At 41.2% G+C, this 14,551-nt stretch overlaps 1 protein-coding gene across 2 annotated transcripts in view; it reads right to left on the bottom strand.

Moving 5' to 3' along the window:
* Positions 1-1,444: 1,444 nt before the first annotated feature.
* Positions 1,445-14,551, bottom strand: part of SMC5 (structural maintenance of chromosomes 5) — an 83,751-nt gene continuing 70,644 nt past the window's right edge. Inside the window, exons 19-24 of one of the 2 annotated variants that reach the window (XM_075931701.1) lie at positions 14,345-14,440; positions 13,041-13,145; positions 8,808-8,927; positions 5,362-5,541; positions 5,157-5,252; positions 1,445-1,784 (exon numbers count right to left, since the gene is read on the bottom strand). In XM_075931701.1, the coding sequence (XP_075787816.1) occupies positions 1,647-1,784; positions 5,157-5,252; positions 5,362-5,541; positions 8,808-8,927; positions 13,041-13,145; positions 14,345-14,440 (735 nt within the window). In that variant the 3' untranslated portion in view covers positions 1,445-1,646. The remainder of the gene's footprint in view (positions 1,785-5,156; positions 5,253-5,361; positions 5,542-8,807; positions 8,928-13,040; positions 13,146-14,344; positions 14,441-14,551) is intronic. The other variant, XR_012904664.1, reaches the window with a different exon arrangement.

Raw genomic sequence — 14,551 nt, 5'->3', positions numbered from 1 at the left:
TTCACCCCCAGATGGTGGGACTTGGGCTTTAGCTGGCCCTAGTCTAACACCAGCCTTGGCAAACCCATTACAGTGTAATCATGGCCTCCTACAAGAATAAACCTTAAGCCCCTAAATGTCTGTCATCCTAATATATGTGTACCATATCTCAGTGTGCAGCTTAATCCTCATTGGCATGGAGTAAAAATGGCATCCCTCTTACAATGATCTTCAAAGGATAAGCAGGATAGCACATTCATTTTAACCAAGTAAATTCAATATTAGGGGAAGGTCAACTTAGTCGTGGGGTTACAGACCATTTGTAAGGACCAAAAGTTAAGCTAAAAAAGCTTCATCTTCTGGTGAGGAGCAGACAGACTTTTATGCGCATATAGAGCCTCACTGAAGTGAATAGGAGGCTTCCTGCATCTACTACTACAGGAGTATACTGCATAAAATGAGTTCCTTTATTCATTCAGTCCCTCTCCCAAATATGATTTCTATTATATGGACACTGGTCCTCAAGAAATTGACCAGTTCCAGGAATTTATTTTATATTAGGACTGATATCTGTTGATTAATTTTAATCTGCAATTATCAAAATTCAAGCCAGTTAATCTAAAGGTATACAGTTCTTTACTCCTTTACCAACTCCTTCAGTCCCACCCTTGCTATTTAAAGGGACCCTCCAGTCAAAAAAAATTGTTAGAAAACAAACGTAAAGGTGTTTTTAAAAATCAGGGTAATTTAAGAACTGATTTTTTCAGAATCTAGTTTATGTTTTGCTGTTTATGCTATTCATTTTTTCTTCATTGTTCTCATTTTGGAGAATTAAAATAGTCACGTGAGCTTCACTTTCAGGTTCTCCATTTGCTGTAAACGGTGAAGTAGATGTCTATTGTAAGAGTGCATTAGTGAAAAAATCCTAAGTTTTATACAAAACCTACATAAAGGGCTAAATTTGACCGGACAGTGGCCTGTTAAATAAGGCTTTAATTTCTAAAATGTGACTTGTCTCACTGCAAATTAAATGGGATGCAAATCAAACTAATGCCATCCTTCAAATGGCTCTTTCAGTAGTGAAAATAAAGATATTACATATTGCTATATAGAGCATCTAAGACTGGTTCATTTTCCTAAAGATTAGATGTAAAAGGTAACTGACAGCAGTCTTCCAATTTTTTAGTTTTGTATGACAGATTAGTTAGACAGATAAGAATTTCAACCAGCTGACATTCTATTTTAGGAGTTCACATTTACTCTTGAAAACAGGATCTATTGTATATGTATGCTTCACAAATATGTCCAAAACCCCACCAGCAAATGTAATGGCTACTTCATGAGAGATCTATCCTTCACTAGGAGTATAAAACCATTCCAAAGAAATTAAGAGTTGTGAGGAATAGCTCTGTTCAAGTGTAAAATCCTACAGGAATAATTTCCACAGTCAACACCAAAAACAATCAACATTTAAACTGATTTTATTTCCAGAAGCTATCTTGTTTGTAGTTCTCCAGGAGAGAACACAATTGTTTTTGAAGTGATGAAGGAGTCTTCCTTCGGAGAAATACAAACAAGGCTAGTGACCCAAATACATTTTTTGTTTAAAAAGCTAAAATTTGGGGGGGAGGGGGGGAGGTGGGGGCAGAGTTTGGCTTAGGAATTCACTACTGATCCATTTGCTCAATTTGTCGTCGCCTCTTACGAAATGCCTTTAAGTTCCATTTAGTTGGTTCTAGCATAAAAGGTCCATTGTAGACAAACAACACTGTCATTTTTTCAACATATGTGAGATTCTGCAGGAGCTGTGAAAAACAGGGGGAAAAAAAAAGATCACAGTAAGCAACACCTCTTATGTCAAGCATAACTTTGTATTAGTTAAAACACATTAACCTTTCTCCCAAAGAATTTTTGCATTTGCTTTTACCACTGTTTGCCATTGACCACATACGCATGTCTCCCAGTGCCTCGACAGTCTGGGTTAAGGAAGTGAAAGGATAGAAATAATTACAAATACCACCACGACTTTCCCATTCTATAGCCATATCTGCATGAGAGGGACTGCAGTGGGAAAGCCAATGCACTGTAGTCACACCAACAAAACATTGTAGCGTAGACATAGCCTACAGCAATGGAAGAGGCTTTCCATTGCTGTAGGAACAGCATCTCCCCAAGTGATAGTAACCAGGTCAATAGAAGCATTACTCCATTAACAAAATGCATAAAAAGTGGAAACTAGGTCAAATTATAAAGGCCGAATACAAACAAATAACAAACAAGTATATAAAGGCAAAATTAGAAAGGTCAAGACACAAAACGATATCTAAAGGCATAAAGGGTAACGAGAAAACATTTTTCAAATATATTAGAAGCAAGAGGAAGAGCAAAGACAGTGCAGGCTCATTACTCAGTGAAGATGGAAAAACAGTAACAGCGTGGAAATGGCAGAAGTGCTTAATGTCTTCTTTTTGGTTTTCACCAGGAAGGTTGGTTGGGATTAGATGCCTAACATAGTGAATGCCAGTGAAAATGCAGTAGGTTCACAAGTTAAAATAGAAAAAGAACATATTAAAAATTATGTTGACAAGTCAGATATCTTCCAGTCACCAGGCCCTGATGAAATGCATCCTAGAATACCCAAGAAGCTGACTGAGGAAATATCTGAGCCATTAGCTATCCACTTTGAAAAGTTATGGTAGATTGGACAGAGACCAGAAGACTAAAAAAGAGCACCTATCTATAAAAATGGAAATATGGACAATCCTGGGAATTACAGCCAATCAGCTTAAATTCTGTACTTGGAAAGATAATGGAGCAAATAACCAAGGAATCCATTTGCAAACAATTAGAAGATAATGTGATACAGTCAGCATGGATTTGTCGAGAACAAATTATGCCCAACCAACTTGATAGCTTTCTTTGATAACTAACAAACCTTATGGATAAGGGAGAAGCGGCAGATGTGATATACCCTGACTTTAGTTAAGCATATGCTATAGTCTTGGATGACCTTCTCATTAATAACTAGGGAAATAAAACCTAGATAGGATACTATAAAGTGCGTGAATAACTAGTTGGATAACCATTCAGCAAGAATAGTCATCAAAGATGGTTCACAGTAATGCTGGAAGGGCATAACAAGTCGGGTTCCACAAGGATCAGTTTTGGAACCAGTTCTGTTCAACATCTTCAGCAATGATTTACATAATGGCAAAATTTGCAGATGATACCAAGCTAAGAGGGATTGGTACTTTGGAGGATAGGATAATAATTCAAAATCATCTAGACAAAATGGAGAAATAGTTTGATGTAAATAGGATGGAATTCAATAAGGATAAATGCAAACTACAATGCTTAGGAAGGAACAATCAGTTTCACACGTACTAAATGAAAAGTGACGGTCTAAGGAAGGGTTACTGAAGAAAGAGATCCCAGGGTTATTGCAGACCACAAGCTATATGCGAATCAGTGTGTCACCATTGCAAAAAAAAGCAAACATTCTGGGATGTATTAACAGGAGTGTTGTAAGCAAGACATAAGAAGTCATTCTTCTGTTCTACTCTATGCTGATGAGACCTCAACTGAAATAGTGTGTGCAGTGCTGGGTGCCACATTTCAGGAAAGACGGGGATACATTGGAAGTCCGAGAAGAGCAACAAAAATAATTAAAGATGTAGAAACCATGACCTCTAAGAGAAGATTGGCAGAATGTGTTTTGTTTAATCTTGAAAAGAGTCTGAGAGGAGACATAACAGCTTTCAAGTACCTAAAAGGTTGTTATAAGGAGAAGGGAGAAAAATTACCTTCCTTCAACTGCTGATAATAGGACAAGAAGCAATGGGCTTAAATTGCAGCAAAGGAGGTTTAGGTTGGTCATTAGGAAAACCTCCTGTCAGGGTGGTTAAGCATTGGGATAAATTGCCGAGGAATGTTGTGGAATGTCCATCACTGAAGATTTTTAAAAGCAGGTTAGACAAATACCTGTTAGGGATGGTCTAGATGGTGCTTGTTCCTGTCATGAGTGCAGAGGACTGAACTTCATGACCTCTTGAGGTTCCATCCAGTTCTATTATTCTAGGATTCTATATACCAGGGTATTAGGACATCATAGCTACAGTGCTCGGGGCGTGTTTTTTCACACCCCCAAGCATCACAGTTATGTCATTCAAGTTTTAAGTATAGGCTAAATTGAAATTATGCCAGATACTGAAGTTTAGGTGACCAACCAAAAAAAGTCAACTTTTGACTGCCATATAATCAGATCTGTTAGCTCATTTAAATAAAATAAGTTTTGAGATGTAGGGATATGATACTTAATATCCTCATTGGTGATCAAACAATTTACCCCTATAATCTCTAATTTCCTGTAGTAAACAGTGTAGGTACTTGCTGAGACTGCATTAGAGCAGGCTATCCCATTAATCCTTTCAAACCAAACCACTCAGCTCTGCTAAAGTACTTCAAATAAATATAACTTGTAAATAAGTTTCCTTCTTGGGGCTGTTTGGATGAGAGTATAAACCATTCATCTGGTTGCCAGAGCCACTGACAGTACTTCCTCTGAGGTCAGTCAATTCTCTGCAGCCCTTCTTCCAGAGAGTGCAACATAATTCCCTTTCAGTCTCTGCAAGCCATCAACCTTGTGCTCAGGCTTAAATAGTCTTTCCTCTCTAGGAGCAGGGCTCTCTGAAGTTCTCCTTCCCAGGACTGCAGCACTAACCTTCCTAAGCCCTCAGGTTGACTATTAAGGGAAATTGTCTCACCTTTATCTTCCTCCTTCATTTAAGCTACAGGCTTGCCTTTTATTCCATATCCCTGTCTCTTTAGGCTCCCCTGGTTGCCAGCAGTGCTTACTTCAGCTTGTTTGTACAATGGTTCATTCCAGGGAACCACAAGTCCCAGAATGCTTGTTCTTAAACAGGCTGAATCTTGGAACAGAGTTGGTTGAGCCCAGGCCAGAACTATTCTTAAAGGGGATAAACTGCCCTATTATAGTAATCTTTTATTTTATCCATCATAGGCTCAAATGAACAAACCAGAAGATATTTAGACATCACCTATACCTATGCAATTTATTGTTTTATGTGTGTGAGAGAGAGAGAGACACACACACACACACACACACACACACACACAGTCCACACAATAATCTTTTTACTTAGTTTCCAGTTACCTACCTTTGGTGTAATAAAGAAATACTGAGAAGTGCTCTCTTTACAAGCAGTCTTCACAACCATTTCAAAAACTCTCCTCTCATTGACTGGGTCCATTCCCTTTAAAAAAAGAAATTATATATATATATATATATACTTTTACAATCCCTTTGATCGCTCTATGGACTCCTGTGGAATAAAGTCTGGTTTCATGCACTCATGACATTACCTGATTTATTTCATCTACAACCCTGAAAGGACATCTGTTGAGTTCCTGCAGAGCCATCAAGTACAACATAGTTGAAACACTTCTCTCACCTCCACTCTGATGGTGGGGAGTCAGTTCATGCAGTTGGGTATTACTACGGAATTTAACTCTAATTCGAATCCCATATTTGTCGTATTCCTCCTGTGAAAGTAAACAGGAAACATTAGCTATCTACAGCTTCTTATGGTGCATCCTACTTGATGATGAAGCAAAAGTTAAAGGAAATCGTTTTACGCGTGTCCTATGTTAGGAAAATCAAAAGAATTTATGTATGGTTTATCTCTTAGAATTGATCTAGTCTTTTTACAAAAACTTTTCTCTATACCATCTCATAGCTAACCAATTTGGCATGTAATTTTAAAGCTGGTAAGATATTAAAATTGCTCTTATAACACTTTTCTACACACTTGTTAGTAAATTATCATCTCACAAATTAAACCTTGGCAGCAAGAGATTTATAAATAAAATCATAATTGAATACAAAAGTGAACGTTTCATGAGAAGTTTTGTTGTACTAATTCGGCCTAGAAATTTACCCTACTTGTGAGTTTAACTGGAAACAGTGAGTGAAAAGTTTATAAATGTCATAACCTGTAACTATAAATGTTAATGGCAAAAGGTTAAAAAAAAAAAAGAATCAGTAGAAATGAATTAGTTTAGACAAAAAGACCTCCTGATTTAACTCGAGGATTGTGTTAAGATTAAACTTGTTGAACATGCAAGAGTGGAATAAAAAAAATCAATTTGTAGGGATAACATATTAATGTATTGAAAATGATTCCCCCAAATGGAAGTGACTCCCCATAATTTGTTCCTCACAACTTAAAGTGTTTAGATTTATTATTAATTCTTATTATTATTATTAGTTAAGATTGTTAAATGTTTAGATTTATTATTATTATTGCCCCTTTAGAATATAATGTATTAGGTCATGTAACTTAGAACTGTTAAGAATATAATCCTATGTAGCCAGAAACAGCCCCCCCTCTGTGTCCCAGGGCATGCTCAAGCTTGTGCAAGGGGCTGCTTGAAATTGACATTGCAGAGATACATTGTAACAATGCATTGTCAAGCCACTAACTCTGCTATGGGAGCCAAGCCCTGTAATTGACTAAGGGCATTGTTACATAATTGACGCCTGTTCTCTTCAAAACAACTGTAACTAACTCAGCACTCAGACAGGGAATGTTTCAAGAAATGCCACCCAGAAACTTGCCTTTTTTGTAACTACAACTCTTGAATATGTAAAGTTGTTATTATACGAAATACTGTATGGGAAACATTAATTAGGTAATGTATGTGAGAGAGAGAGAGTGCTTGGACGATGAATGAATGGTTCTGAGAGGTGCCAGCCTGAGAATACAGAAACAAAGGGCTGAAAAAGGCGTCAGGTGCCAGGGCAACCAAAAGGTGTCAAGAGGAGAAAACCAAGTACAGTGACCCGATGAGATCACTGATGAGCACCTGGCAGCCACCCTGGAGACATCAGCATGATGCAGCAATTTCCATAGACTGGCATAGGAAGAAATTCCTATAAGAACTGGACTAAAAAACTATGGAATCAGAGTCCAAGGTTCTGCTGCCAGCCCACCAGGAGCTTCAGATGCGCATCTGATCATGACTTCGCTCCCCACTACCATCACTTGTGTACAGAGTACCTGGCCAGTATTCTGTCACAGGCAACTTCCAGGCTGGTAACTATACACAGAACTTGAATGAATGGATGTATGAATGGATGTTTTATATATATATATAAGTGTATAAGGGTTAAGTAGTGATAGGAATAAATAGTTAAACAACGTTGTTTGCTTCTATCTTTTCTTTATTCTTTATTATTTTTACAATAAATGTGGCTTTTTGCCTTATCCCCCTCATAAGATCCTGCTTGCTTTTATTGGTACAACAAATTGACCAAAATTGTTGCATTAGAAATTAGGCCTAATATTGAAAAAAATAATGATGGAATGGGCTATTCTGTCCACCACTTCCTTCTCAAGTTCTTGAAGAAAATAAAAGCTTTTGCTGAAGAAGCTGTCTGCCAACAACTGCTGCAGAGAGCCTTACCATTCTGGCTGCCACCCTCGCCATTTCTTGGGATTCAGTGTATCATTGCTGGGCATTTGTCACCCTAATCTCAAGAGATGTCCTAACTTCAGAGAGAAGAACCAACATGAAATCCCCACCAACTTTGGCTAAATCCCAACTTCTATCTGTGAAATGAGATTTTGTTCCCCCTTCTCATGTGTTCTTTTTCTTTTCCATTTTATTTCTTCTCTTTTCTACCCCTTTCATTTTGCCTTCTGTTTAAGAGTACTCTGGCATAGCCACCTAAAATTGCATATTTTGCAATGCTCCTGTGAGCCAGGGAGCAAAATGATAGGCAATGACCTAACAAAAGCAATGACCTAAACAGCCCAATGCTGAGATACATTTGCCATGTCTTGCAGTGGCTAATAAGACCGAATGTGTTTCCCCAACAGTGAGAATCAACACAAGAAACAGAAGCTTAATTTTCTCTCTCTTATCATCTTTTCTTTCCCCTGGGTAGGGGAGGGAAAAGAGAGTATGTGTGTGACTACACCAGTTTTAGCAACAATAACACCGGTTACAAACTATCTCAATTGTTTCTCTTTTTCCCCAAAAAAGGAGTTACCATCTAAGAATGGGTCAAAGAAGGGAGAAGTTTCTTTCTAAAATCCCTCTACAGCTGAAAAGGAACACGGGATACAGTTAAATTAAAACGCTTATTTAATACTTTACATTTATATGGTTTAACTTTTTCCTTCTTTTTTGTATCTTTAATAAAAGGTTGAAAAACAAGGTTTAATATTGTGTTTGCTATGGCATTAAGCATTGTGAGGGTGCTGTATACCAAACAAATACACTATCACATCCCTAGTTTCCAATCTACTGAAGCGAACAAAAAGGGAACTTGGGGTAAGGTCCATGGTTCTTTGAATCCCCTGGGTTTTTATGATGAAGCATTTAGTTAGCTATAATAGTCATTGATCTTTCCAGAGGGTTTTTCTTGACAGAGAGATACATGAATATCTAGGAAGCTGGGATCTAAAAAGTTTTAAACCTCCTTAAAAAGAATGTGACAGACAAAAAAGTCTTTGGAATGAGTGCATCACTCAGCTCCATCTGGCTTTGGAAACCCAATTTACTATTCCACAGCTGGTGGTAGTCCTTCTTTCCTCTGGGGACACACAAATTAGTGAGTTCTGATATTTAAAGAGAAGTTAGATTTTTAATGTAAAAGGTTCAAGAGAACCTAAATTTAATGCCTGAAGGTGGTCCTCCTTTCCCCATAAACCAGATTATTCCCAAATTATTTTGTATCCTTGAGACAATTGAGCACAAAAAAGTAGAAGTTATTATTCACTGATATGGAAATATAATCATACCTCATTTTCTGTATGAAGATCAACTTCACCAGCACACTGCATAGAACTAAAAAAACTACTGAACTTTTCATTAATTTGTTCAACCAGCTGTTTCAAAGGTGTTAGCCACCTTTCTTTAACCTAAAAATAGAGAGATTATTATAAAACAACGTTTGAAAGAATTTATAGTTTAAGTTATAATTAACAAAATAATAAATTTAACTATTATAGTAAAATTTAAATTAAAAATTGTCCACAGACCCCCACAGATCAAGTCCACAGACTTCACAGATCAAGTAACTACCCAAAATGTACCAAGAAATCTGTCTCTACAGCTAGGCACTCGCACCACAAAATATGCTGAGGAGAAAATCTGGGATATATACCTTAACACAGTGTTCTCCAATCTTTTTACACCCAAGATCACTTTTTACATGTCAGGGCAATCCAAGATTTATTTCTCCTCTTCTCTGAGGCCTCACCCATCCCGTTCCCCCCTCTGTCCATCACATGCTCTCCCTTACCCTTACTCACTTTCAGTGAGCTGGGACAGGGGGTGCAGACTCTGGGTCAGGCCCAAGGGATTTGGGTGCTAGAAGGAGTGAGAGGTGCAAGCTCTGGGAAGGCACTTGGGTGCCCAGGCTGGGCAGAGTGTTGGGTATAGAAAGGGTACAGGGGCTGTCTCTGGGAGAAGGCTCAAGGCTGAGCAGAATGTTGGGGTCAAGTGGGGGTGTTGGCCTGAGCAAGCTTCCAAGCCAAGGAGAAAGCTCATACTGCTTCCCATAAGCATTCAGTCTGCATTTCCCCCCTCAGAGCCCCCTAACATGCAGGAGGTTGCCTCGCAGGCTGGAGGCCCAAGGGAAAAGCCTGTGTGGATGGGCATGCCACAGGGCTTGGTGGAATTTGCTTGTCCAGAAGCCCTGTAATGGGATGGTCTGGGTTGTTATCTAACGTCATCTTTGCTACTAGCTGAGACAGTACCTTCTCCTCAATGCTCACAGGCACCAGCCCCAACTCCCTTGGCAGCTGGTTAGCCAATTTGTTATAATCTCTTCCTCCCCCACCTCTCAGAACTCCCTCCTGAATGCACAGGGAAATCCGTGCAAGCAGCCTCTCCTACTGAGGCTGTGGGTGCCGTACTCAGAGAAATACCTTCTTGCTGGCCAGATCCACCACTTGCCACAGCAGCTGGATGAACACTCTCTCATCAGATCCCATGTTAACCCCTCATGCACCAGCAAACTTCCTGAACAAGATTACAGAGTAGTGGCTTGACGTAGTAGCAGAGGGCTGAGGTGGCGAATTGATGGTGGGAACACCAAAGAGTGGGAGAAAGCAACAGCAAAAGGGTGAAAGGGTGGGGTTGGAGGCAGCAGCAGCAGCAGCAGCAAGAAGGATGAAAATTAGAGGGGTCCCAAGAAGGAGGGGGAAGGCAAGGAGTAGCAAAAACTGAGGGATAAGTGGGTGAGAGGCAGCAGGAGATAGAGGAGTAGGAGCACAGGGAAAGGGCAACAGTAACCCAAACGTAATAAGGCAGGAAAACAAGGCACTTTTAGCAAATGACAAGGTAGTCTATGAGATCAGAATGTCTTCTAGGGTTCAAAGGAGTTCAACTTAGACCCGATAGTTCAACCCCTCACTCACTCTGCATGCTCATTGCAATGGCCCTTCTCCCTGCTGGAGAAATGAGAACAGCTTTGACATGGCTTCATTATTGCTAGCATCTCAGTGCTGCTCTCTTGGGGCTCCATGAAAGGAGAAGGGAGGGGTTCCTGGTTTGTCATGCTGGAGGACGTTCAGAGACTATCGTGTTTACTGCCTACCCACCCCACTGAAGTAAAAAGAAACTCCAGCACTCACAACATTTTAAAGCCCAAATCAATTCCACAAGGAAACTGGCTCTGCTGAAGATTTGAGCAGAAAGGGGGGGGGGGTTAGAGGCAGGTTAGGTGGAGGGTTGGGTCACCAAAGGGAATGCGGATTGTGGGGAGTGGAAGATGGGGAGCTAGGCTTCTAAGGAAGAGGAAGGAGATGACAAAGCACAGGTAAGGTGAGTGCTGGGACTGGAAGAAAGGCAGGGATCCCGTGGAACAGAGGGATAGGCATGAGGCTGGGAGCAGACGGGAGGCAAATGTGCAGTTTGCCAATATAGCTTACAGGTTGAACCTGACTGGTGCTGAACCAGACCATTTACTAAACCACAAGAGATCAATGTAGTCTAGCAGCATTACCAACACTTCCACTGTTTACTGGGCTATATAGGGGTAAATTAGAGCTAACAGCACAGAACACAGACTAGTGGCCGTAAAAAAAACTTTATGGGATCATGGGAAACTTAGCCTCACATAAGTGAACATCCAGCTAACTAAAATCATGTTGGACCATGGATGTTGCCAGAACAGAGTGCGTCGGACAATCTGTATTTTGCTGAGATATGCTGATAAAAATGCTGGTTGTGATGGTCCCCCAGAGCACAGCACAAACACAGGCACACACCTGTCCACATAACCACCATCCTAGTTCCATTCTCTCCTTGCTGAACACCCCATAAAGTGACTGGATTTTCTTCAGGAAGGTATCCCATCTGCAGTTAGTGCAGCCCAATCCCCCGGCTAATTCCTTCCTACCCCAACCTGTTGCTGCAGCTGGGGAGCCTGCAATGATTGGGGAAGGAGACTATATATGGGGGGGTGGGGAGCGGAGATTCCGTTTGGCAGTGGAAAGGAAGCACTCTGACCCATTGGATATTGCTGGAACTTGTTCTGCATTACAGACACAGCTACTGCCCAGGTCAGTTCTCTGCTGACTCTTTTCAGGACCAGAGGAGGAAACATAGCAGCAATTCAAAGCAATAGACTCAGCCCACACCAGAAAAAGACAACCCAGCTCAGAAGGCAGCCAGCAAATCAGCCTGGGGCTACAGCAACATGCAGCCTGTACTTTTAGTTTAGCTGCTGTTTTGTTAAAGCATGGTCTGCTCCTGGAAAACAAAATGGAGGAAGGAGATGTGGGACTGAGACACAGATTGACTGTTAGAGCCTCCACGATCAACTGCTTGGAGCAGCTGCCTAACACATTCATAAATGCCTTCACCAAACAAAGACATGCCTCCAGGGAATTACATTGCATCATATGGGCCACCCAAATACTCCAAGAACCTGCTTCAAATACAGAAATAAAATTTGCTCCAAATGCACACTCTTAGTTGTCACTTAATACCCTCAGTGGAACCCACACAAGGTATTATCACATAACTACTACTCATAGTAGACCTATCCTGAAATAAATTTTTCCTCAACCCTCTCTTTTGAGCTTTATACAACTCCCACAACCTCTTCAAGCTCATTACCAAAAGCAAGTTCCTGACAGACCAGAATACAGCAACTCAAAGCAGCATCACACCATGCCAGAACAACAGACATGAAACCACTGAAGACACATCTCTACCAATACCTCCTACAATACATCTTTCAAGAACCACGTGTCCCTATTGCAACATGTGGAAAATCTCATCCACTGACTCAATGCCCCAATGGCAAATATGTGGGTGAAATCAGATAATCACTACGCTCTGGAATGAATTCATAAAGGAAAATGATAAAAGACAAAAACGCTATCACCTGTGGCTGAACACTTTTTACAAAGCATTCACTTTGTATCTCACCTACCAGTCCTCCTCCTCAAAGGAAACCTGCATAACGCTTTGAAAAGATGAGCTTGGGACCTTAAATTCATAACATTTTGCTAGATACTAAAAATCATGTACTGAATTGAGAAACTTGATTTACGGCTTATTATAACAATTTGTAACACACTAACATCCACCACCCTGAGTTACTCCTCCCTCACACTTCCTTTTCTCCCTATCATTGGAGGGCTGCTAAAGAGCTACTTCACCTTGAATGGTCCCTTGAAACATGTGTTAAATATTTGTGCCAATTTACCACTCTGCCCCCCTACCTTACATTTAACAGTGACACTAAGTTTCTCAGACTGAAAACTTTGTGTAAGCTTGTCTCTTTTACCAACAGAAGATGTCCCAATAAAAAAGTATGACCTCACCCACCTTGCCAATATCCTGGGATCAACACAGCTCACTACTGCATACAGGAAATATCAACATGTCAGTTTTCCTATCATCAAAACTTTAAATATCTTTTTAAATGAATATGGTATGTTTTAAAAGGAGTAAATGACATTCCATTTAAATTCCTCCTACATTCATTATACCACAGTAATGATTTCAAATATTACTTGTGAAATGTTTTGCCTATAGCTCTCCAATTCACTTTTCTTTTCCTCTAGTTCCTCCGTTACTTGCTGTATTTCTTGTGCCCTTTTATTGTATTCTTCCACAACCTGTCAGGAAAAGGCATCATCCTTTAAAAACAGTTTTTCATATTAACAGAATAGATACTTATAAATTCAAATTTTAACAGTAAAATACATATGTAAACACTGCATTTGTTTACATACAATTAAGTCATGCATGCATTGTTTATATACAGGCAGTCCCCGGGTTACGTACAAGATAGGGACTGTAGGTTTGTTCTTAAGTTGAATTTGTATGTAAGTCAGAACTGGCGTCCAGATTCAGCCGCTGCTGAAACTGACCAGCGGCTGACTACAGAAAGCCCAAGGCAGAGTTGCTCTGCCCTGGGCTTCCTGGAATCAGCCGCTGGTCAGTTTCAGCAGTGGCTGAATTTGAATGCCTGGGACAGAGCAGCTGGAGAGCTGCCGGGTAGGTCCCCACAGGGCCGCACCTCAGCACTGCGGGGACCAACCCGGCAGCACCCCAGCTGCTCTACCCCAGGCGTCGTCAGCGAGAAAATCCTGGTCTGCTGGGGGGGGGGGGGGAAGGGGGAGCGGGAGGCGCACTAGCTGCCCCCCCCCCAGCAGACCAGGGAGACGCGGGTGGCGGGACTGCCGAGAGGCGCCGCGGTCCTGCCCGCGTCCTCCGCAGCTTTGCTCCGCATCTTACTGGTCTGCTGGGGGGGGGCTCCCCCCAGCAGAGCAGGGAGACGCGGAGCAAAGCCACGGAGCACGCGGGCAGCGGGACAGCCCAGACGCGCCGCGGCTGTCCCGCTGCTGGCATCCTCCGAGGCTTTGCTCCCCGTCTCCCCGGTCTGCTGGGGGGGGGCTCCCCCTCCAGCAGAGCAGGGAGATGCGGAGCAGCTTTTCTCGCCCCAGAGGACGCAGGCGGTGGGACCATGGCGCATCTGGGCATCCCGCCACTCCCGTCCTCCGGGGCGAGAAAAGCCCCATTTGTAACTGCGAATCTGACATAAGTCGGATCCACGTAACTCGGGGACTGCCTGTATTGCACTGGACATGCTTGTCTCTTTAAAGCAAAGCGCCATTGCTGTATTTATGGTTAACCAACTATTTTCCTCTAAACAAAAGGCAGAGAACATGCTGTTCCTTTGGAAGAACCTACTTAAAATTCTAATAGATTCAGAATCTGGCATTTATAGCACATTGTTCCTGCTGTCTAGCTTATTATTACCAAGAGTTTCAGTACAGAGTGGGAGGCATGTACAGTACTGGAGAAAACATACTGAAGCATTTAGGCCTGTGAAGCAGGAAGCTCTTGATTTCTCTTCATTCAGTAAAGCATCAATTTCATCCAATGTGTTTGGAAGGTCCTGGAATGCCTACAGGAAGCAAAATAATCTATTCATTAGATAGTTTAATGTTGAGAGAGGCTTGAAAGAAGACTAAAAATAGGAAGAAACCAGACAACCAAGAACATTGCTAGTTAATAG

This window comes from Pelodiscus sinensis, chromosome 6 (assembly GCF_049634645.1).
Source record: "Pelodiscus sinensis isolate JC-2024 chromosome 6, ASM4963464v1, whole genome shotgun sequence".
In the NCBI taxonomy this organism is placed as follows: Eukaryota; Metazoa; Chordata; order Testudines; family Trionychidae; genus Pelodiscus; species Pelodiscus sinensis.
The sequence above is the reverse complement of the archived record's forward strand: the minus strand, read 5'-3'. Positions and strand labels throughout refer to the sequence as shown.